This window comes from Monodon monoceros, unplaced genomic scaffold (assembly GCF_005190385.1).
Source record: "Monodon monoceros isolate NGI ecotype Baffin Bay Population unplaced genomic scaffold, NGI_Narwhal_1 Super_Scaffold_17, whole genome shotgun sequence".
Lineage (NCBI taxonomy): Eukaryota > Metazoa > Chordata > Mammalia > Artiodactyla > Monodontidae > Monodon > Monodon monoceros.
Window position 1 is genome coordinate 15,257,183 of NW_021703773.1, and position 25,780 is coordinate 15,282,962.

General features: G+C 35.7%; 1 protein-coding gene across 3 annotated transcripts in view; it reads right to left on the reverse strand.

The window, feature by feature from the left end:
* The window catches only part of SGCZ (sarcoglycan zeta), an 895,164-nt gene that overhangs the window by 300,296 nt on the left and 569,088 nt on the right, over positions 1-25,780 (reverse strand). For all 3 annotated transcript variants that reach the window (XM_029226514.1, XM_029226515.1, XM_029226516.1), the window contains one exon: positions 12,461-12,655. In XM_029226514.1, coding sequence (XP_029082347.1) covers positions 12,461-12,655 — 195 coding nt within the window. Of the gene's footprint in view, positions 1-12,460; positions 12,656-25,780 lie in introns of those variants that run through there.

A 25,780-nucleotide genomic window follows, 5' to 3' on the forward strand; every position in this document is an offset into this window, starting at 1 on the left:
GCACTATGAAACGCACCAGAAAACTGGTAACACTACGGAGGGTTGCCAGGTTTTGGGGATTTCCGGTATTAGTGGAGAGGCGGGGATGAATAGGTAGAGCACAGAGGAATTTTATATCAGTGAAACTGCTCTGTATGATACTATTATATCATGTTTGACACCTGTCATTATTTAATTGTCTAAACCCACAGAATGTATAACATCAAGAGTGAATCTTGATGTAAACTATGCATTTTGGGTAATCAATGATGTGTCCATTGATTTTAACACACGTGCCTCTCTAGTGGGGATGTTGATGGTGTACATGTGTGGGGTCAGAGGGCATGGGGGAACTCTGTACTTGCTGTGAACCTAAAAATGCTGTAAAAAAAAATCAAGCCTATTTGAAATTCTAAAAATAAAAGAGATATTTAGCTCTTGTTTTAATTGCATTTCTTAGGATACAAGTGAAGTGGAGTCTATTCATCCTATGAATCTTGACTGCACATGTGACTTTCTTTGGCTAATAGAAGGCTCAGACTTGAGTGATGACGGACAATGAGTTTGGGTCTTAGACATCTAGAGGTCTTGCATATATCTACGCTCTTCCTTGGGACTTCTAACCTGTTTAACAATGGCTAGTTTACTGGAGGAAGAAAGACATGTGATCCAAGTGAAATGACTGTCAAGTATGGGGACGAGGCATCCTAAACCAGCCAAGCTACAAGCTGGCTAGGACAGCTGACTGCAGACCCATGAGGAAGTGCTGCCAACATCAGATGATGGAATCACCCAGTTAATCCACAGATTCCCGATTTAAATTAATGTTGATTATTTTAAGCTACTGGGATTTGTGTCTGTTACACAGCATTCTTGTGGCAATAGATCACCAATACATTGAACTTGTTTAAAATGCCTGTTAGTATATGAAAAGTTGAGTATGCCTATAGTTAAAACAGAGCTCACATTTCTTATTTGTACAAATGGCAGAAAAAGTTATAGCAAGTATCATGACTCTGCAGTTCTGTTATAATTAACATACTATGCATATGATAATGAATCAAAAATAGAGAAACAGAACATAAACTAATATTAGCAGACAGTAAAGTAAGAACCTCACCCCATTTCAAAATTAACTAGAAAATATTCAATCTCATGCCCCTATAAAAATGTATGAGGTCTTATATGTGAACCTATTAAATTATTGTCGAATAGTAGAATATTGCTTATGTAGAAAAATTGTATTTTGGCTACACTGACGTGTGAATAACATCAACAGTAGAATGATTCCTAAGCAGGTGAAGCAAATTTGGCCTGCGGTGTTCGATAAACAAATATTCAAACATTAATTCAGTCACTTTTTAATTACGTGAATTTGGGCAAAGTTTTTTATTTTAAAAGAGATAATAATATGCATCTCATGGGAATGTCCTACTATGTAACACAAACTATGTAAAGTACCTAACAAACTGTTGCATGAATACTTGTTCCCTTTCCTTCTTTACTAACACCAATTCCTATGTTTCTTTAAATACCTAGGTATTCAGGTATTTTAAATAAATATGTAAGAGTCTTCCTAGTGCAAATCTGGTTATTTTGTCTGTTTTTTTGCAGCTCACTAACCAGAGCTCTTAGAGGAACATAAAGTGACAATATTGCTATTAAGCCATCAATCAAGACTGAAGCATATCAAAGAAAAATTAACTAGGTTAACCGAAAAACAGAGTCCAATTCATAAAATTGCAACTCACTGGAAGTGAGATTAAAAGGCATATTATAGTGGAGATGCACACAGGTTTTACACATTGTTTAAGCAATTTGTATTGCTTCTTAATAATATTTTTTGGACTTTAGTGAACACTGAAAATAAGTACTTCTTTTGTAACGAGTGCACACACATGCATATTTGGGTCATGCTGAAATTTAGGTTTTACACTTCCCTCCTCCGACTAAAACTAAAACTAGCATCAGGAGATAAACTTGGTCAAGTTATATGAAGACTTTTAACAAACGCCCAGTGCTTTTTCTGTTTAGTTTAAGTTAACCCCTTGATCAAGAAGAAATAAAGAGGATATGAGAGATAACAGAGGCTTAGCCTATTTCAAAATTTCTTAAGCTCAGAAATATACAAAATTTTCAATAGCAGAAATATGTGAATCACAAGAGAACAGATATATAATTCTCTAATGACATTATTCAGTGGAATTTACAAGTTGGAATACAGCTGAACACTGTTGAAGTTGTATTATGGACCATCATGCATGCTTTGGGAAGGAAGCTGTGAGCTACCCCAAAGATGATAGCCATCAGCTGATATAAACAGCTTCTGAAACAGTGTAAGTATCTTCAGAGGCACTGTAATGGTGAATTTCTGGAAAGATTTAGAACTAAATATTAAACTATTTAGCAAACTAAATCTGCTTATAATAAATAGTATTAACATGTTGTATAGTACTATTAATTTATTATGTAGTACTAACATATATTTGATCTGGGAATGAGTTTACAAACTAACAAGAAGGTCTATGGTGAAATTATTATTTAAATTAAATTCATCTGAATCCCTGCCTAAAAGATGACTTTTATTAAAAAATATATTTTCTTAGAAACAAATATGACATTTCAATTATGCTTTTGAAAAACAAATGGTTGCTTCATTTCTTTTACAAAATAGCAAAATGTTAACTCTTCTTAAGATAATTAGCATTGTTTCATTTTAAAACTTAAAATTCCCTCTAAATTTCCTACTAAATTAGTCAAAGTATAGGTCATACTATATGCTATTACATGTGAGGATAAGCACAATGCACTTATTACATTAAGTTCAATGTGATCTAACATATTTTATAGTCTGGTTGCAAGTCATCAACATGGGTGAGTGATTTTATCTTTCTGGATTTCCATCTTCTCTGTGTAAAACAGGCACTGAAAAAAAGTCTTTTCCATCTCTATATATTATAAAAACATATGAACTAACAAGTCTGTACTTGCTATAACTTTTTATTCAATGGCTAATTTTCTTAATTCTTTGTTTTCTCCTGCAAAATATCCGGTATTCTAATGTAGTTCATTTAGCACATGCTATGTAGAGTTCACGGTTTATCTTATGCCCCTGTTTTTGTACTTTAATTCAGTCAAAGGAATGACTGCTTGGTACTTGTTTGAACTTGGATAAAAGTGACTAAAGTTTTCTTTCTAAAGGCGAGGGAAGGACATGTACTGCTAGGTTAAGACTAAGCATGAATGATTTCACCTGAGGGACAATTTGTCAGAAAATTATGAGGAGGTACAAACAGAGGGTTATAATGGAAGCAGCCTTGCACCATTAACTGTACTATTCACTCGCATAAGTTCTGTAGTAAATCCACACACGCCACACTGAGGGGCGGTGCAGGCCGGATGGCTCTCCAGCAGGCGGGCTCCCACTGCTGGCACTCCCCCTGTGGAGTGGTCGTCATGCCACAGAAGATAGCACCCCACCCGCCTTGGCTTGGGGCGGGAGCCATGATTCCTGTACTGAGGAATTAACTGGAAAAATGGAAATGGCAGCCCAGAAAGGTGGACAAAAGCTATGGTCCTAAATCACCTTCAGAATGGTTTTTCATCACGAGCAATTAGCTACTCAGCAAAATATAGTTTAACGAGGGCAAAGACTAGATTGGAGTCACACAGGGATAAGACAGCCTTTATGAAAATCATTGTCCCTTTTATAAAGGTGCCATTAATAAGCACCATTTCTCTATCCAGAAATTAAGCTTAATGCTCATTCTGGCAAACTCAAAAGCATAGTCATGTTTGGAACTTACAGAAGAGTTTTCACTGTTCTAATTACTCACTGACTATGAGAGATTAGGCACGCTGCCCCATTAAATTAAAATAGTTCAGAGGATTGAGGTATCTTTTTTCCAATGAATATTAAATATACTTAAAAAGCAGTGATGTCATAGTTCTGTATCTAATGGTATTGTGTGAATGCACTAAAGTAGACAGGAAAGTAAATTATTTAATGAAGAACATTGAACTAATTTAATTTTAACCGCATCTTGATAACATTAATGCAATGAAAGGTGGCAAAAAGAGCATGAACTTTAAAATTGTAGAGCCCAAGCTTCTAACCTTGCTCATCAGTGTGACCTGGGGAAGTTTATCTAATTTCCCTAAGCCTCTGTGTCTTCAACTGCCAAAGGGGATATAATATTTACTTTGCAGTGTTGTGAAATTCAGTAAGGTCTGGTCTATAAAGCATATAATCTGGCTGAATACAAACTACATGCTAAATAAATATGGGCTGCCGGGTATCTCAAACTTTCACTCCCAGATCTAAAGGTTATAACCTAAGGGCTATAATTCAGAATGCAATATCTCTATCAGGTAAGCATTTAAAGCTCTGAACGTTAAAGAAACTCAGAACATTTAGGATCAAAAACAGAAATCCCACTCTGTCACCCAATTTTTAAGTAGTATATTTGTCAAAATGGTTCAAAAAAGAGATTAGCTCTCTCTGGAAAATAAGCTCCATCATTCAGACAGGCCAGTAGGGTCCCTTTCAGGTAATGCACATTTTCAAACTAAACGTCTTAGGGTCAACCAAACCATGATGACGTTTTGACAGCTGAACTGTTCCTCTTAAAAGTTTCGGGTAAATTTTTATATCTGAGTGTCAACTTAGAATTTCAAAAGAAATCTTTATTATCCATCCATCATCCCAAGGAAGTAAGACATTTTCTCTTATACAATGTATCCTATAAAATAAATAACTAATTATGAACAGCTAATCATTATGAACAGCTAATCACAGCCTGGAAATAATGTAGGTCATTACATATAGCTAGCACTAATTAGTACTTACTCTGAGGCTCTATGTTAAGCACTGTTATAAGAGCTCACTCGCTTATTACTTCTAATATGTCTATGGGTCAACACCATTGACCATTTTGCAGATGAAGAAACTGGAGCTAGAGAGGTTAAGTGACTCACACAAGACCATCCTTCTAGGCAGCTGTCCTGGAGCCAGAATAGGAATCAGGCTGTCTGTCTCCATAGCTCATGCTCTTAACCTTTATGCATATCATTAGTATGAAACAAGATTATAAACACCCTCATTTCTTTACTACTTATTCATTAATACACATGTTTTTAGACCTTTTTACATTTCTAGGACTGTTTTATGCTCAACATTAATAGAAAAAAATCGTTAACTTACATGATGTATGGAATAACTGAGAAGTCAGAACAGCAGAAATAAGAGTAAAAATAATAATAATAATGGCAAAATCTTAGCTGTTAGGATATGCCAGGCACTTCTGAAGAACTTTCATTATTTTAATTGTTTTGACGTTTACAATGATCTAATAAAAAGAATAATATTGCGCCCATTGTACAGAGTAGGAAACTGAACCACAGTTTAATTTGTTGAAGGTAACATAGCGAATCAGTGGTAAAACCAGGATTTGGATGCAAAGGTCTGGTCCAAAGTTCATTCGTTTAACCACTGCTCATGGATGATGAGAGGTGTTTTTGGCAGTACAAGCAATCTAAGGGAATCTGCTACTGACACCAATTTTCTATGGGAAAATATCTTACCAATATGTAGTAGAGACTCAAGCTTTTTCCTTGGTTATATAATAGTTACGGTTATAAAAATGAATTCATGTTCTGTTCTTAAATTGTTGCATACACAAAACAGATGGTGATATGTCTGTGGGTTTTTGAAAGGAATGAATAAAGAGCATAAGCTTCAGAAGTTTTGAAAGTCTGATTCTGAGTCCATGTTTTATAACAATTCTGTGAGAAATGCAAATAAAAACTCACACCCCTGCTTTTGCCCTGTGGGCCACTTGAATAAAATTCTTCCCCTTTTCTACTTTCTCCTGTTATTGATCCATTTCATCTTTTTTCAGTAACCGGAGACTAGTTTATAATTAGTGGGGACTTATTTTGTCCCCACTAATTATTTGTATCTTTTATTTTTATTTGTATCTTTTTATTTTTTTAATCAAAATAAATTTAGAAAATCGCAAATATCCTTAAGATGAGACCAAGCTGGGTCAACAAATTTCTCTAGACAATCTCAATATTCCATTGATTTCAATTGCTAAATGAAGAGACTTGGGGAAGTTATGATTGTGGTGGGCAGGCTGAGCCTCCACTGCAGAAGGTTCCCTCCCAAGAGAGGCTGGAAGTCAGGAAACACAGTGAGTTTCTCTCACACTTGAGGTTCTGATTACGTTTTCTAGAGGGATTGTAATAAGTGATGTAATGGTCAACTGAAAATAATGTATTACCTACTATGTGCCTGGCAAAGACACCAAGATAAAAAAGATAATAAGACCTGATTCTGCTCCATGAGGAATTCCCACATTAATGGGGTTTTGGGAAAATGAGTGGAGAAGAGTACATATTTAGATGAACCATAATTATACATCTAATACAACATAGTAAATCCTATTGCAGAGATAAGACATATGACTAAAAATAAAGGAATAAATCTGTCAGAAGGGGACACCCAGATAAACAAACAAACCAATAAACAAAGAGGATCTTTATGAGATAGCTGGCTGTCAGATTTGTGGCTTAAGAGGTAGCAGTTTAGTTTAGCTGGCAGTTCTCTGTTAAGAGTTAAGGAGAACAAAAGAAACCCTTACAGGTTGCTCGTGGTGGTAGCAAACTGACTCAATCACTTCAGGGAAAAAAAATTCATGTTAAAAGCCAGTATTTCTAGACGTACACTCTAGAATCTAGAACCTAGAGAAACTCTTGTACATTTGCAACTACACTTATCAATATACAAAAATATTCTTAGGATCACTGTTTGTGAGAGCAAATTAAACAACAAAAAATACTTTGGAAATAACTCAAAAGGAAAATTGATAAATAAATAAGGTAGACTCATAATGAAATTTACAGCAGTAACTAAATAAATTGCAGCTATACACATTAACAGGAATAAATCTTGCAAACAGATTGCTGACCTAAAAGCAATATAATGTTTGAGGTTTATACACACACATACACTCACATGAAACTAAATACATCAAGAAAAAAACATTCAGGATTGTGGTTCTCTATAGACAGAGTTAGGAGACATTGGTAATGTTTATTTTTATAACTGGGGGATGTGGCACAGTGTTCATTTCATTGTTTATGATTGTTATTATTATCATTTGTGCCTTAAATATATATTATATGTATATTCTTTTGTAGGATAAAATATTTCATATTAAATAAATGTTAATGATGGCAGCTCTCTGTACCACTGACAATGGATAATCAAGGTTGGGCCTGCCTTCTTGGAATGTGTTGGCTCTTAAATCAGGAGCCACTGGGAATTATTAATCTTGGTGTTCAGAACACAAAACTGCTTTTTCAATGTAGAAGTTAATAAATACCACTTCATAGACCACGAACCATCCCCTGTGCTTATGAGACCTTAAACAGTAGCAAAGAGACCTGGGATAACTAGTAGTTTTGCCTCAATTCTTCCTAGGTCAAGCTGGGCCTTTGGAAAGGCACACATCATAGTGAAATGAACAGCTAACTGGTTTTCAACGCAGGTAATGTTAAAGACTGGTATTTATCCCACAGATACTTGTGAAGGGGTAATTATCTGGAAGGGATTATCCTCTGCTTTGGGAATACAGCAGTGGAAAAAGTGTCAAAAACCCTGGGCCTCAAGGAGCTTATATTCCATTTGTGGAGAGGGGAACAGACAATAAACAAGGTCATATAGAAAGAAAATATTTTGTGATAAACATGCTAAGGAGAGGAGAAAAAAACAATTAAAAATCAATGAAATATGGTTAGTTCATATTTAAGCTTCACATATGTTTATCCATATCCATAGATTCTGAGTAAGAAATAAAATGCATCTGAGATTAGGACACAGCTTTGATAAATATAAGAACTGGCTGGATAAATGGAGATGGAAAAGTTCATTCCAAAGTAATGGTCCTATTAGAAAGTGAAATGAAGAAAACTGTGGGAGTAGCAAGTTTTTGGATGGACACACAGATGAGAGCCTATTGCATACACACTTTAGCCATCTTAGGTAGATTGGAAATGGCTATAGATAATACATCACTTGGTTACTGATGAAGATTTTAAAAAAAGGAATAAATAGTTACAAGTGTAAGATGGGGATGTGTGATGTGTCATTTACCAAAGTATTAGAAGGAGTACAGGATTTAAGAATCAGAAAAAGTATATTATTTCATATTCCACCCGAATTAACTTTAAAAACATTTAGCTTTAAAAAGTGAGGAAGCAGAAAGCTAAATATAGTATTATGTGCAATCTCAACTTTAGAAAGGTACACTAAAAGAAAATATGATAAAAGGTATCAGTGACTCTATAGACAACAGCCATAAACAGAAAGATATCATAAAAGGGTTGATCATCTTGTAAACATATACTTATAAATATGTAATAAAGACAATATGAGATGAAAAAAGGAAGTCGCAACTAAGGAAACCAAAGGGATTGCATAAGAATCTCTCTTACATACTCTGATCTTTAGACATTAAAATGCAATATGATCAAAGATATATATATCCTTGATGTGTATATGTATAAAAGCATACATATGTGTATACTTGTGCATGTTTGTTTATATATGTATATATATGTGTGTATATTGGAACATACTGTGGTCTTGATTAATTAATAAATTGATGTCAGACTGAAAGAATAGAATTAGGATCCTAAGACTGGAGTTAACATACAGGAAGATTGCAACAAGATACCAAGATATCAATAACAACAAAACTATCCAGTGATATAATGGGATGGTTTGCTTATCATCCAAAGGAGGATTTAAGCACATCCTGAGTGACCAAATAGAGAGAACGTTGTAGAGTGAACTCTAGAAATACGTGGATGGTTGAACTAAAAATGTCCCAGTTCCTTTTCAATCCTTAAAAACCAAGATATTCAATCCAGCTTCTCCTGGGATTTCCCTTCAGCCAACATTCATCCCACTCATCATATAAGCCTCTAAGAATTTTTTTTCTAATTTATTCAATTAATTGATTGCTTCAATTATTATCCATATCTGGGTACTCTTGACTTTTCAGTCACAACATTCATGACCTTCCTCTCAATCTTCACTTCATAAATGGCACTTAAGTTTCCATTTTTTCTTTTGCTGGCTTGTGAACATGTCTAATCAAATTAAGTTGCAGTTGGATGCCACCAACTTTTACTTAGTACTCTCATGACTAAAATGAATACTTTATTATTATATTCATTTTCAATTTTCAAGCATAGAGCTAATTTACTTACCATGGGCACTGGAAGAAAAGAACATTGCCTCAGCAGAATGCCTGGTTTGATAGATCTGCTGGACTAGTTTATTATATTGAATCACAAAGATATTATACCAAACAACAACAACAGAAGCATGTAATTGGGTTATTCTGATCTCGAGAGAATGTTGTTTCAAAATCTCTCCCTTCAACTCATGCCTACACTTACCAACTCTCATGGTCAGGAAATTATTGTTTATATCTACCCTCAGTTTTTCACCCTGTGGTATAAAGTCATTTCCTTTTTCTTGGTTTTCTGCAGCTGGATATCTCAATAGTAGAGTGATATTATTTTCCACAAAATGAGAAACAGAATAAGGTCGTATCAACCATAGAGATCATGTGTAATACTGGTCATAATGATGGACCCCAAGAAGCATCATAGAACAGGTTGGCAGCTACACGTGCTGTGCTGGAAACACAGTATTTTGAGAGCAACAACATGTCAAGTTCGCCCAAATAAGAGATGTTAACAGCTACATATTTCCATGTATTGAATGGCAACAGTTGTAATGAAAGTGAAATACATTTTGTGCAGATCAATAACACTCCCTAAACAATTTACACACCATTTACTACTTCTCACTATAGTATGGCAAGTGGTTTTTGGTATTCATTCTAGAGATAGGTACAATCCTTATGTACTAGTGAAAACTAAAATTGATTTTTTTTTTTACTGCTGTAATGTAAGAGGATTACAAATTATTTCACTTTGCAAGTACATGCAGCTTAATCTGATGTGTAGTATTTAGGACTGCTAAAATCTGCAATTACTAAGTAATTTGGAATTTTTATGAACAATTACGAATCTCTGCATGGATATAAAGAATATGTTACCTTATAAAAATTATCTTGATACAAAAATTACAACTTTATCTTTCCATTTATTTCAGGTACATATAAATAGCTTACATAGCTAAAGGAAGGATAGTTTTCTATTTCGATTATAAAAAAATAAAATTGTGATTTAAAAAACAACAAAAAAGAAAGATATGCCTAAATTAAAATAAGTAAATAAATGTCAAGATTCCTACAGAAATAAATTCCTTTTCATTATCCCAAGGAATATGTTGACATTTACATTTTGGCCAGCTGAGGTTCAAATTAGATAGCTCCATAGGTAACAGAGACCCAGAGGCCTGTGTGGATCCGGAGGACAAAGATGACGGTTCAATCATTTTCCCTGAATGGCTTATCCAGCTTTGGCTTCAGCATGGGGCAAGGTATTGGGAGGCTGAGGCATGCAGCCATGAAATTACGCATTTTAAGTCTATTTTCTTAATTAATTTAAACATGCTTCAGAAACATACATGCATTTAATCTGAAAATTCCTGTGGCCTGGTCACTGGATAGGATCAATGCTCCCTACGGTGAGAGAGTTGATCCTATTTTTCATGAGCTTTTAAAAGATGTCTCTTGACAGAGGAAAAAGAATGCTTGAAATTGTAAGACTTGGAGAAAAATCTACTCTTCTTCTCTTTAAGAAAAAAATTTTTTTTTTTGAAAAATGATGTTGAAGAACTTGCTGTCAGCAACTGCTAGCTTGGCTGATAGCTAAGAGAGCATACAAAAATCTGCAGGGGTGTACATACTGTCCCTACTGTGTGATACACAAACCACAAATGAAGAAGGCATGAGCAAGTGAACACGGGAGCAGAGCTCAGAAGAACAAAACGACGACAGGTAGAATTAATGACATTTGTGTCAGATACTCTCAAGACTGTTTTTTCCAGGGGGTGGTGCGTACGGGAATGAGCCAGCTCCTGGGACAAAGGAATGGTTCATATGTGTTATCAGAGTCTCATAAAGCTATCATTTGCCTAGTAGCCCCCAGCTCCACCTCTAGCCACCCACAGGCTCACAGGCCTTGATCAATGACCCTGAACATATATCCACGTCTAGGAAGCAGTTATTTTTCTCTAATCCTGGAACACACTGAGTCCCGCCCATCTTCTCTTTGTCTTTCATTTCTTTTTTTGATGAATACCCTTCAGAATTTGCACTGTATTGGAAAACATGGAACCCTTGCTGAGCTCACTTTTCTCCATGAGCATATGCTGTTTTATCATGATTTGCACAGTTATAGTTTTTCCTCTTTGGAAGGTTAGGCCACCTGCCCCCCAGGCTCCTACTGCACACAACCACAGTGCCCTACACTGTGGACAGATGCTGGGCTCATTTTCTAGTCAGAATTCGGTATTCGTGAAGTCAGAAAGAAACTACTCTTGCTAAATCAATACACAGCAGAGTTGTTGTTGTTTTTTTTTAAAAGACAGCCCCACATCGGAAGATCAGTGAAGTTAAATAGTCAGCTTTCCACTCACCCCTGAGGATGCAGAGTTCTAAAGAATAATAGCAATTTGGTCAGCAAAGAAAGATACCTGCTTGGATGTGAAGTTATCAGGTTTCTAAGCAAAGGCAGAATGGTTTAAAGACAGAGTAGAAAAATTTAAGAATTTAGCCAGTAAATATAAAATGGCTAAACTAGACTTTGCTGAAGCAGCTAATTTTTCCCAGATAAGACATCCTCATAAGTTTATTGTACATGGTCAAAAAACTGAAGCAAAATTCATCTATGGATTATACAATGATTTTGCTAATTACTGATTTTTGTAAAATAGAGATTTAATTCCTGGTTTATCTTTTATTTACCATGGCCATGCTCTCTGATAGAATGAGATCACCATGTGATGACAATTATAGACATTGTTCCATGCAGCCCAGGAAAATTCCAGGGTTCAGATTTGATCATGCAGTATATTACATAGAAAGCAAATGTAGAGAGGTAAATATTCTGTATAAAGTATTTCAAAGGAACTTGTGATTTCATATATTAATTTTAACATGAAATATCATTTCTAAAAGCAGACTCATTTTTCAGATTCCCAGGTTTAGCAAACAATGCTTTATGTTTATTGATAAAACGTTTTCTAGCTTCCTGATAAATCAATGTGCTGTGCTGTCTCATGATCTAAATTCCCCACACTCAAATGCCAGGTAGTAAAATATATGTATGATGATTACCTATTGAATGCAGTCATAAAATAATATATGACAGTCTTCGAAATTTCAAGACAAACATGTAAAGATTAAGATGAATAACTGTCAATTAAAAAAATAATAAAGCTATATCTTCTTTGAACCAAAGGCAACAGATATAAAATCATGGTGGTACTTACCACGGTGAAGTTCATCACTTTCAATATCCAAATTGTCATGGCTAAGTTAACTATCATGGTAACCAACAGCAGAAGGACAAAGAAGTATAAGCACCTCTTTCGCCATCCATAAATTCCCACTGGGTAAAGTTGTGCATTCTCAGCCCTTGGCAGGTTATTTTGTTGCGTTGCTAGTATGTACTGTTCTCGTGTCATCTGAAAAAAAAAAAAAAAGAAAGAAAAGAAGTGTTCAAAAATAAAACCAAAGATGTTTTTAAAATCAAAAGACACAAGATATCTAAGAATAATGGTGAGTGCTCACACAATTACTGATGAGTAATTAAAATTAATTTATTTAATTAAAATTAATTGAAATGTTATAAAACCCCTCAAATGCTTATCACTAGTTTTGCTTTTCAAAGCTATTTAACCACCTGTTACATCTCTAAGATGTGTATCATTTTCAGCGGGGTTTGTCCAATCCTAACATTGACCTTTGCTCTCAGGAGTCTGTGAAGATTCTCAGCAATACTTCTATTTGTCTAAAGCCCAGTAACTGTATGCACAGCCATGCTACTCTTGGAATGGACTTTATCTGTTCTTCGGAGTAGACAGAGGCCAACTGTACCACAAGATATTTTTGTGACTTTAAAAATGAAGGATAGGGCTTCCCGGGTGGCGCAGTGGTTGAGAGTCCGCCTGCTGATGCAGGGGACACGGGTTCGTGCCCCGGTCCCGGAGGATCCCACATGCCGCGGAGCGGCTGGGCCCGTGAGCCATGGCCGCTGAGCCTGCGCGTCCGGAGCCTGTGCTCCGCAACGGGAGAGGCCACAGCAGTGAGAGGCCCGCGTACCACAAAAAAAAAAAAAAAAAAAAAAAAGCAGGATATAAGGAGCTCAGTGTATATGTTTTAATAAAATGTCAGTGTGTTTGCAAAAACCTATGGAAAGAAAATCACTTTTATTTAGAATTATATAGATATAACTATTTAATTAAAACTTTTATTTAGAATGTTATTTATTTTAGTTGTATTTCAATGAGTTATCACTATAAAATTGATCTCTGAAAGAACAAACAGCATATTTACTATCCTGTAACATAATACAATGATATCAGCAGAAGTCAGTTTTGGAAAAGGGGAGATGGTATTCTATGGTAGTATATAAATTTAGGTTCTAAATTAGTTCTTTCAAAGAGCAAATGCATTATTTACTATCTGATAAAACCTAAGAATATGGATAAGAAATGTCAAAGCATATGTACTGGGTATACAATTTTCAGAATAATATATTCATTACCTGAAGGATGGAAACTTTAAATTTTATAAAATATGATTTTCTATAGAACAATAATTGTTCATTTTTTTTCTTTTTAGTTTTTTCTCAGATTTCTTGTGCATGCAATTAATAATTAATACACCAACAGAAATAATGCTGAATAAATTATGCAGTGATAAAAACAACATAACAAAGAATTTAAATTACCTATTAAGTAGTACAAAATATATAATGTAAGATTATTAATTTATGGTGTTAACTGACTTAATCCTACACTAAATAAAATGTTGAACTATATACTGAGAAATGCAAAATATCCAAGTTATTTGGCTTTCTCCCATTTTTCTATTTATTTTAGAGCTATAACTTCAAATTGTATTAATGTACTGTTAAATATTATCTCTCCAATTTTTTATGAGTGACATATATTATATGTAAGAAAATAAAAATAGTTTCATATGTTAAATTATAATTTAAAATGTATTAGAAGAGCTAATACTATTAGATGATTAAGAACAAATTCTTTCATAATATAAAAAATTACCTTTTTCTTTATTGTCATTGTTATTATTTAAATTAATATTTAATGTTTTCTTGAAAGTAGCCCAAAAGCTTTAGACCTTAATTCCAATTTGGAGTGGAGATGTGTAACTTACTAACTGCTACAAAATGTAAAGTTATACAACAGGTGACAGAATACCACAGGAATTTACTTTGCCTGAAGATTCTGGTGGAGATTTTATAGTTCTGACAATGGCTATTATTACAAAGTAGAAAATACATTATAGGAAGACGATAAAGGGAACTCTAAGGACCACCACAGTTAAAGGGAAGAAAAAGGAAGAGTATGGATGTGAGAGTGGAGCAAAAGAGCCCAGAAACCTGATTATGTCCAGCTGACAAGGAAGAGACCTTCCCTGGTATAGCTGGTCTCTGAAGTCACAAGCAAAATGCTGTGACTATTCAGACCATGCATTGTCTTTAATCTCATATTAAAGCAAACTTCCTTTTTAGAATATTCTATTTCTACAAATTCTGCTTAGACATGAAGATGAGATTAACATGCCTTAGAAAAGAAATGAGAACTGAATAAGTATCTGAAGTAAAACAAACACACATTACAAAGAAAATGGGCTTTCAACAATAGAATTGATTTTTTTTGTAAAGCATCAGAAATTCAGTAAATATATCAAATGCCTCTAACAATTTGAAAAAGCAAATAGCATAACAAAAAGCCAAGAGAAAAAGTTGTCAAGAAAACAAAAAATCTGTTATTTAATTAAAACTATTTTACCACCTCAAGAAATTCAATGATATTTTCTTAAATAAAGATGAGTTTAACATTATTACTTTATATATGTTGTTCATCACAAAATACTTCAGAATATCCAAGCTGCAAAAAGACAACAAGACTATAGAGTTTTCTTTAAAAATTTCCTTCTTTCTTAAGTCTCACAGACCTGAGTGTTTTTCAAGATCACAAAAGCGTTCACAGTGGTTACAGTGCTCTGTAGAGAACAACAACATACAACGCTTAAGAGATTAAGCAAACTACCCTATATTTGAAACTTTTACAACCTTCGCCTGAAATGTTAAATGCTGACCCATTTTCAAGTATTAAACATATTCTGAAATATCTTGGTTCCCTTGGCATTATGAGAATTCCATAAACAAAATAGAAAATTGTTTAAGTGTTTATTGTCATTCTAAAGGAATGTAACAAACGTACACTTGCAGATATACTTATTTTCTCAGAAGAGCTAAGTAAACTTCCTGAAAGAGAAATGGCCAAGATTTCCTGAGAGAATATATATCACTGTGCTGTCTCTCTGGTTAGTCCTCTCTACTTCCTTCTGAAATATAAATTCAACATTCTCAAAATTATTGCTTTGCAATTCTTTTGGTTTTCAAGGTTGTGGCTACCCCTATTATTGGTTATTCCTTAAAATAATTAGGACTTCCTTCATCTTAGTTTTGCAGTTCTATTTCATACTAGATTTTATGTTTAAAAGCATTCGTTAGAGTCAAATAACTTCTAAAACACAGTCTTTCTTAGCTAAGGTTGAGGAAGTTTTCAGCCTTCTTGGATCCAGATGTTTATCAGCATTCACGTTAAGATAAATGCATTTATTTGTATCCTCTTGTCATTCAGGGAAGGGCTGATTTAATTCTGGACTTTGCACTTTCTAGACCTTGTGAACTTTTCAACATTTTTCTCCAAAGGTATGGAAAATCTGGTTTTCAGAAAGGGTTATTTTGTTCAGTAAATTTAATACTTAGTGTGCAAATACTAGAAGAGAATGAATTAATCATTCATTAATCACTAATGACCTAAACATGATTCATCACTAATAATCTAGCTCTGGAGAATTCTGGTAAAGTCTACTGAGCTGGATGGAATGGGAGAAAAATTAACTAAAGCATCAGAGTCCATTGGTTACTACTCCCCTGTCTCACAGAAGGGGACAACAGTACAAAATACTAAAGCCAAGGTAACGTTATAAATATTCCAATCTACCTGGCATCATTATTTAGGTATTTTGTATAAATACTCAGAGCAAGGCACAGTATTTGAGACTCTAGTCTTCATTCGATAAAATATGTTTTTAGTGACAACTATGTGCAGGTAGAGTTCAAGTTTGCTGCACTCATGAATTTCACATAGTTATGGAAAACACAATAAACCAATAACATAAAAAATTATGTGTATATAGAAAATAACATATCAAATAGTAATATGTTCTGAAGATGATAAATACAATATAATGGATTCATGATATAAGCAATAAAATATTAAATAGTGATAGATGCTATGAAGATAATAGGCATGGTGATATAATGGGGGTGTGGGAAACTACTTTGAAAGTGGTAGAAGGAGAATGCCTCACCAAGGAAGTGACACCTAAGATGAAATTAAAATGATGGAAATCTTCTATAAAGAAAGTTAAAGGAGATCTTTGAAGATTTATCTGAAGGCCGAATTAGAGTGGGCTAAATAGAAAATGAAATATGAGGAAGTGGAGAGAGTATAGACAGTGTTTGAGGGGTAGAGAAGAGCAAAGGAATGGGATTTCAGATGAGAATATGAAGTCAGATGTTGGAGTGTTAAATCAGGGACCAGTGTGAGTTTATGTGAAGGATATGAGAGAGAAAATGGAAAAGCAATGAGGTTACTTAATATGGGACCAATAGTCGAGGTGAAATCTGGGATACAGAGACAAGTTCTGCATTCTCAGAGGTGTGGTGGCCAAGGAACTAGTGACAATGACAGAAGATCAGCCAGGCAGCTGGGCTTTACAAGGTGGGAATAAAGTAGACAGGTTATAATGATCATAATCCAATGAGAAGAGCTCTTGGTCTTAGTCATGCACTAGTATTCTGACTCACATCAGCATATGCAAAACTGAAGGTAGCTGCACCGTGGTTAGAGTTTGCAGGTGCCTGGCTCTGGGACGTGTGGCACTGAGACTCACCTGCTCCACAGCCCACTTAATCAGAGGCTCCATCACTACAAACTTGCTCCATTTGGATTTCACTGTGTAAGGCCTAGAATGCTCATGGGTATAAGTACCATCTTCTCCTTTCCATCCCCACAGTCTTTCCTCTCTTTAAGTAAGGTTTTATTATTTATTTTCTAAAATTGGGAGTAGAGAAAGGAGGGCGTTTGTGAATATAATTAGACATGGCATCTCTCTAGTTAGACAGGAAAGGCTAAAGAAAATTCGACATGTCTTAATATTTGTGAGACTAGAAGAAAAGAAGAGGTTAAAAGAGATTACGTCTGAGATAATTGTTTTACATTGCCATGGCTAAATTAAGGGTAAAAATAAAAGCTATTAATGGAATGCTCTGTTTTATGTTTTGTAAGGAAAAAATATTGTCTGAAAGGATGATCAAGTGACCCGCTCACGTTTGTATCCTTATGATCCTAATGGCGGGGGGCGGGGGGGGGGGTTGAACAACTTAAATATGGCAGTGAGAACTGAGAAGTACGGAAGTGCATTGTAAGTCCTCACTTTTTTAAATCTGAGTTTTACCAAGAATAGAAAAAGGACTCTCGGACTTTGCCCAAAAGCACGAGGACATTAGAAAGTTAGTTCAAGCCCAGGTATTGAGAACCTGTTCTCTCCAGTCCAGATTTTACCACTAAATTGTCAATCTGATGATAAAGGTGTAAAGAGAACCCAATTTTATATTTCAAGTCATATAATTGATGTAATTGTTTTTAAAATACCACATTTAACCCTATTATAATACTACTCACATCAATACTGGCTATAACACAGAGACGTAAGCACACAGACTGGAAGGAAATAGCAGATTATTTGTTTAACTCACTATTTCATTCCTTAAAATTAAAATATAAATTAAGAATCTCAGTTTTGCTCAGACCTGTTCCCTGTGTTCCCTGTTATGGGAAATATGAATATAAAAGAGAAGCATGTGTCTCCTGGAAAGTAAGCTAGATAATTTGGGAAATTGGTTTTAATTTCTGATTACAGAGCTAACACTTGGCACATTCAAGTAGCAATATGCAACAGCTTTGTGACCATAAAAATTTAATCTCAGTTCCAAAACCCCTTAACTTCCTCACTGGGAATATCTTAGATTCCAGGAGAAGTGGTAAATCATGTTGGTGTCACTGCTCATTAAGTGTTGACCATGTTAGATTTAACACTACAATTGTCTGTTATTTGTTCAGACAAGGAATGGGCACAGCAAGTGCAGTCTCAGATTTACGTGCCAAGCTGTAATCCCAGTCTGGCCATTCTATTCTGTACATCCTAGGGCAAGCCACTTAGCCTTCCTCTCCCCCAATGCCCTCTGCTCTCAAATGAACGTTACACTGACTTATATAAGAGCAACGTGGGAGGAGAAAAGTAGAATGCTAAAGTTCCCCTTTCCTTTTAAACAGTAAAAATCCTCATTTAAGAAACTGATCTTCCACCTTTTAGCTAGTGGTCCCCTCCTTCAGTGCCGTATAAGTATTTATATTGGAATTCATTTTAAAAGACATGCTGGAAATATCATTTAAAACACTAGATGCTTGAAGTGTCCAAATTATACGGCATTAACTTTACACAGCAGAAAGGCATTTTGTTTTCTGTTCCCAGAAAATGAGTCTCTAAACAGCTACTAATGTTGAGAGAGACTGAAAACAATAAAGTTCACTTACCATGGCAATTGAAACTTCTCCCTATCTGTGATACTTAATTCTCAAAGGCACATTCCAAGAAGACGGCAGTTAAAAATTTCTATTTAAGAAAAATGTCCATTTGGAATGAATTTTTTTTCCAGTTGGTTTATGGAAAATGCTGTAGTCAGATTTTACAGCCTGGAAAAGTAGCAGCCTAGCAACTGAATTTCAAGAATGATGAAAGATATCTCAGTCAAATGGAGCTACCTCTTGAGATGAAATAGAAGAGGACTCCAGCCAAGGCTGACAGTAAAAAAGAAACCTGAATAGACATTAAAAGGGCAACACATTCCCAAATGAATAAAAATTTTAGAAAAATGTGGACGTTTACAGAGAATGACCCAGTCATCATTCTGAGCTTATTTTTGCATATTTCATGTACTCTAAAATGAAGCACTTTTACATAGAAAATACTTTTCCAGTATTTAATTGGATGAAAACTCCATCACAGTTTTTGGCATTTATTCAGTCACAGACTTAGATTTAGGTTCCTAACAATAAAGTCACTCAATTCTCAGACCCCCTCATGTGCTATTAACAGAAAATCTTAGCCATTAAAGTGATTTTGAAGGAGGCTGGGAAGTCTTTTGCCCACTCAGAGTTGTATCATCACCAAGAGATGAAACAACATAGGTATGGGATTTCCCTGGTGGCGTGGTGGTTAAGAATAAACCTGCCAATGCAGGAGACACGGGTTCGATCCCTGTTCCGGGAATATCCCACATGCCGTGGACCAACTAAGCCTGTGCACCGCAACCACTGAGCCTGTGCTCTAGAGCCCTCGAGCCACAACTACTGAGCCCACGTGCCACAACTACTGAAGCCCATCTGCCTAGAGCCCGTGCTCTACAAGAGAAGCCACCACAATGAGAAGCCCATGTGCCGCAATGAAGAGTAGCCCCCGCTTACCGCAACTAGAGAAAGCCCTGGCGCAGCAACGAAGACCCAATGCAGCCAAGGATAAATAAATTAATTAATTTTAAAAAACACTAAACAATATAGGTGGTTGTGAGCATCATTCACACTAAGACTGCATGCATGAGAAGCCCATAGGAAAGCACTGCTACACATGCACAGCAGGAGGAAAGGGAAAAATCTTTAAGGAAACACAAATTTGCCAGAAACATGGCTGGAGAGCTTAACTGGACAATGAGAAAGCCCATAATATTTAAAGCAATAAGGATCAACAGGAAAACATGTTTAAAGGGCAATAGTAAGAAAGAGAATAGGAGAAAGAGTAAGGCTTATTGGCTTTTTTTCTAACAGCAAGCAGAAAAACTTCAAGAGAACAAGAAAGATAAAGTATGGCTTCCACAGCCTTGATGATTAATTGGAAAGCACCACTGGTTGTGAAAAATCTTGCAAACAAATTCCAAAATACTTATTCTATTGAAAGTCACTTTTTTCCCACTTTCACAAACTTAGTTACATTTTACTACATTAATTTAAATTATTTATAGCATAGTCAAATTTGGGGTTTCTTTGTTTTGTTTTGTTCTGTTTTTTGGTAAAATTCTCTAATGTGTAATGAGCTCTTAAGAAATGTGTTCTGCTTGAGGTTAAGCTCAGTTTTGGAGATGAGGAAAAGAGGAGATTCATGGAGAATATATTTTAATTTAGAATATACTGCTTTAAATGAATTAAAGATGACTTTGTAAAGATCCACATGATCACGTCAAAACAAAGTTTTTATCCCCAGCATAACTAAATGTTCACTACCTGGATGAAGACAAAGCCACTGCGTCAATAATTAGATTTCAAATCTCTTGAATTTCTGTTTTAAAGTGGGGGAAAAAGATAGGGCCCATTTTTGATATAACAAGTTAGTGGCAGAGAGGAAATGCAGACCAGTTCAGCATCTGATGCCATGAAAGAAGGGTGTAGAAAGAAGCCTGAATAGTCATCATGAAGTGGGACCTGTGTGGACAGATATCTCCATCAGTGCTGGGGAGATGCCGCCTGAGGGCTGGCCCTGATCCTCCGACTCTCCCTCTGTGGAATCTCAGTAGGAGCCACTCGGGAGAGCATGGGCTAGGAGAAGAGGTGAATGCTTCGTCCATCATTACTCATACTAACCTTGGTCAGGCACACCTAGATTGTGAGTATAACCTGTCTGTCCACCAGGGGTGAAAATTGGAAAGAGAAATGGACTGATGGCACTCTGATTTTAGTTTATACACCACAAATCAGGCTCTTTTCAGTGCTGGTATTAGAAAACTAAATAAGATTAACTGGTTATCCTTCTCAGCTGAGGAGCTTTGGTGATGATGTATGTGTTGTATTCCTTTTCTTTTCAGTTGTTTTATTGTTGTTTCTTGTCTTAGCTGAGGAAGGGTAGCAGAATATACCGCCCCCAAATATGCCACTTTGGCACATTGATTCTTTTGAGCTACTGGCACTTGAAAAACAGCAAATACAGGGAGAGGATCCCTCTGAACTCCCCTTCTCTGCCTATAGATGGATTTAGCAAAAGGAACTCAATTGTCATAAATCCCCTCCCCAGGAGTTGCATCAACCAGGGCAAATTGACTCGTGTCACTGGACAGGAGACTAGAAATGACATTACACCCAGACCCACTTTGTCACAAACTATTCACACCTCCCATCTATTCTTCTAAGGGCCCATTCATCTTTCCTAAACGTCATTTACTCTCCCCTAAGAGACCTACATTTCCTTCTTCTTTCCCTATTAAGGTGGTATTTAAGCCTGAATTCTAAGCCACTTCTTTGAATTATTCATTTTTCCCTGGGCATCTCTTGGGCATGCAGGGGGGATACATTTTAATAAAATTCTGTTTGTTTCTTCTCCTGTTAATCTGTTTTTTATTATAAGATTCTCAGCCAAGAATGCATAAGGGTAGAGGGGAAATTATTTTTCCTGCTTTACACGCACAATAAATGCCTTTGCTTAGAATTCTTTTATAGTCACCCTAGCACCAAACACAGAGCTAGATATGCTATCAATGATAAATTGAGATTAATACCCACTTTTACTGAATACCTGCTCCATGCTAGGCATTCTACTAGTAGCTTTATTGTTGATTCAGCTGAAATCAAATTGATTTTTATATTAACTCAGAAAAGGGGGCACTTTAGGAATCATAAAGATGCCATTTAGTATATTACTATTACGTCCATGGCCTTCATTAAATAACTCAATAAATATTTGCTGACTCTATGGATGGATGAATATATTTAGAAAGCATAGACTTCAGGCAATTGGAAACATATTTAGGGAACATGGTGAGAGTGAATGGAATTATATGAGATTCAAAATAATATAAAATTGTGGACATATTTTTTCCATTCGTGATTTGGAAAGCTGTAGCTTTTTCATGTCCTTAATGGATCAGATGATATCTCAGGGATGGTAGTGGGGTCCTCTTGAGACAATGATACTTAAAAACATAACTCTAATTTGAACTTCAAATATAAGCCCCAGTTCTGAATCTCCAGCACTCTAAGTTCGGAAGCTTCTGAATCCAATTATGTATATACAATTGAGCTATTTATTCGTCCCTGTGTCTCTGATTCTATTGATAATAGCACAATATTTTAAGTCACTGTACTTAAAAAACAAAGAATTTTATTGATGCTAAGATCCTATGTCTCTTTTTTGGGAGGTGGGGAGCATATAGCTCCATCTTTATTTATTTTTCATATTTTCCACATATATCTGTTTGTATCAGTCCTTATTGTCAGCATTCTGTTTTAGAATTTATCATAGCAAGATTAGAGTTTTCTGCCTTCTGACTTATTTCTTGCCTCTATTGCTTAGTCTCAACACATATTCCCAAAGCATAAATACCATCATGTTTATTCGTATATTAAATAAAAGTCAGTTTAACACTTTCTACTCACAAGGCACCTTTCTAGAAGCTACAGACGCAGCAGTGAAGATGACAAACAAAAATTCAGTTGTCACGGGTCCCCCCACACACACCCAGGAGTTTCATCAACCAGGGAAGATTAAGTCTTGTCATGGAAGAGGAGACTAGAAGGTGACACCACACCCAGACACACTTTGTCCAAACTATCACACCTCCCATCTATTCTTCTAAGGGCCCACCTTCACCTCCCATCTATTCTTCTAAGGGCCCATTCATCTTCAGCAAAAATCTTTACTCTCCCCTAAGAGGCCTACTTTCCCCTCCCCTTTCCCTATTAAGATGGCATTTAAGCCTAAATTCTAAGCCACTTCTTTGGGTTACTTATTTTTCTCTGCTATCTCTCAGGTATACACGAGGGATACATGTTAATAATCTGTTTGGTTCTCTCTTGTTAATCTGTCCTTTATTACTAGGGCCTCAGCCAAGAACTCAGAAGTGTAGACAGAAAATTACTTTTTACTCCCTCACACTATGAACACTGGTCCACGGGGCAGGAAACCAGCTGGCTGCACACAGCTGGTTGTTGTGCTCCCGTATGACCCGCCCTGTGCTTTCTCTGTGTGGTAAACAAAGCTTTCTGAAAAGCTTACCTAGAGGCCAGACTCCATATTCTCCCACTTGTTCTATTATTGCATTATACAAATTATATGTTTTTAATAATGTTATTCTCTCCAAAGATCTGGAGAGCTGTATTCCAGGCCACAATACTTAATTTAGGCTTCTACCTGATGATCTGAAAAGGCCATGGCCATATTATAAATTGATGACCTTCGTAAATTGCATTTAGCTAGTTTAAAAGTACCCATCTTACAGTCAAGAAACTGCAGAGATAGAAAGTTTGACTAGAAGAATATAAAAGAAATGTTTAAAAGCATGTCAATTGCTAGTTCTAAGAATAACTGAAAATATCAGTAGCCAAGGTGAACCTTGAGATATTTGTGTGTGTATATATGTGTGTGTGTATAATGTATGTATAACTTATATGTATATATAAATACATTTATATTTATAATACCTTTATATTATTTACTTATAGTACATAGTATACTTTAGAAAAAGTAGGTTGGAATGAATAGGAAAAGAAACAATAATAAAAATCACTGGTTTAGGGCTTCCCTGGTGGCGCAGTGGTTGAGAGTCCGCCTGCCGATGCAGGGGACACGGGTTCGTGCCCCGGTCCGGGAGGATCCCACATGCCGAGGAGCGGCTGGGCCCGTGGGCCATGGCTGCTGAGCCTGTGCGTCCGGAGCCTGTGCTCCGCAACGGGAGAGGCCACAGCAGTGAGAGGCCCGTGTACCGAAAAAAAAAAAAAAAAAATCACTGGTTTAAAACACTTAAAAAAATCTAATTTAAAAGAGCTAAAATCCACATATTTTAATTCATTTGAATCATTGTATGGATTTAATGATGAATTACAAAGTACTCATTCACTACATTATTTTCACGATACAGTATTAAGGTGAAATTTCAATAATGCATGGTCTAGTGCCATGTGCAGAATTTTGCATTTTAACAGTACTTCAGCGCTCCCTATCACATGTGTTTATGCCCAGCTTGTGTTTGGTCATATTCCTAAACTAGAAAGCTAAATGTTTCCATGTAATCTGAAAATAAAGCAAAATGAGTTAGTTTACTTTAAATAATACCCACCCAAATTACTTTCTATTAAGAAATGAAAAAGAATCCTTTTCAGTGAAAAAAGAACCACGTTTTAACACTGAATGATTCTTCATTTGAGGGAAAGAAAGGGAACTAACAATAATAATAGTAACAGTAAAATGATCTCATTGAGATTGTCATGTGCTAGATAGTAATGTCCAACAAGTGTTACTCATTTAATCCTAACCACCACAGCGAGACCCCATGATGCCTACGGCCTAAGTACTCAGCCAGCCCTTGACCTAGGTTATCTCATGTATTCATCAATACCACTCTACAGAAGTTGACTATTGCAAGTCTCATTTTAGTACTTAATAATCTACAGCCCCTGAAATTAACATACTTAAAATCCCACAAACGAGTAGGAAATTGATTTTTTGATTCGGGTGTAGAGATGGATATGGGAGTTATTGTTGATGTTTTGGTTTTTTAAATTATGTCACACTACTCTCCCAACAAATATTTACTGAACACCTACTCCACGCAAAGCATTTAAAATACATTTACGTATACACCAAACCATCTCTAGTATCCATAAACAAATAGGCAAATGAATGTAATCTGTGCTTCCTCCACTGTGAGATTCTGTGCTACTGGTGGTAAGGAAATTGTGAAAACACTTCAGACAGTAAATAAGCATGACATTAAACATCTTTGATTCACCTAAAGAGAAACCTATTCTCTTTTACATTTGCTTCCAAGCTTTCTTAGCACATCATGTGGAAAGTCGTTCTTATGCTAGTAAGCAAATTACTAATTTCTAGCCCTTCCCCTCAGAAAAAGAGCTGTTGGGGAAGTTTTCAGTCAAACAGTATGTCTCTAGTTAGGATATAATAAATTTGTTTTGTTTTTGTTGCATTTATCTTTCCTGTTACCTTACAGCAGGTGAAACTGGCTGTATCTTTCCAGTTATCTTTTAGGATGCTGTCTTTTGGCAAGACAGGTTTCCAGTTTACCGTATTGGTCTAACATTTCCTTTAAAAATAGCTTTATTTGCATAGAGGTATATGTGTTGTATAAATATGGGGGAAATCACAAAGTTTGTAGAAAGTGACTAATGTTTGGAAAGCAGTTATTACCACCCTCCTCTCCATGTGTGAACTTGGACATGATATTTGTGCTCTATGTACCTTCCCTGTAAAACGAGAGTGACGAAAATCTGCCTAGGGTTTGTTTTAAGCGTGTACTGAAAATATATAGACAAATGTAAAGTGAAAAACAGGATGAGAAAAAAATGGTGAGAGGTTAAATTTGTCTACTGCTACTCCATGAAGCAAGTCTATCCTGAGGTGAGCCTTCTAAAAGGAAAACAAAACTG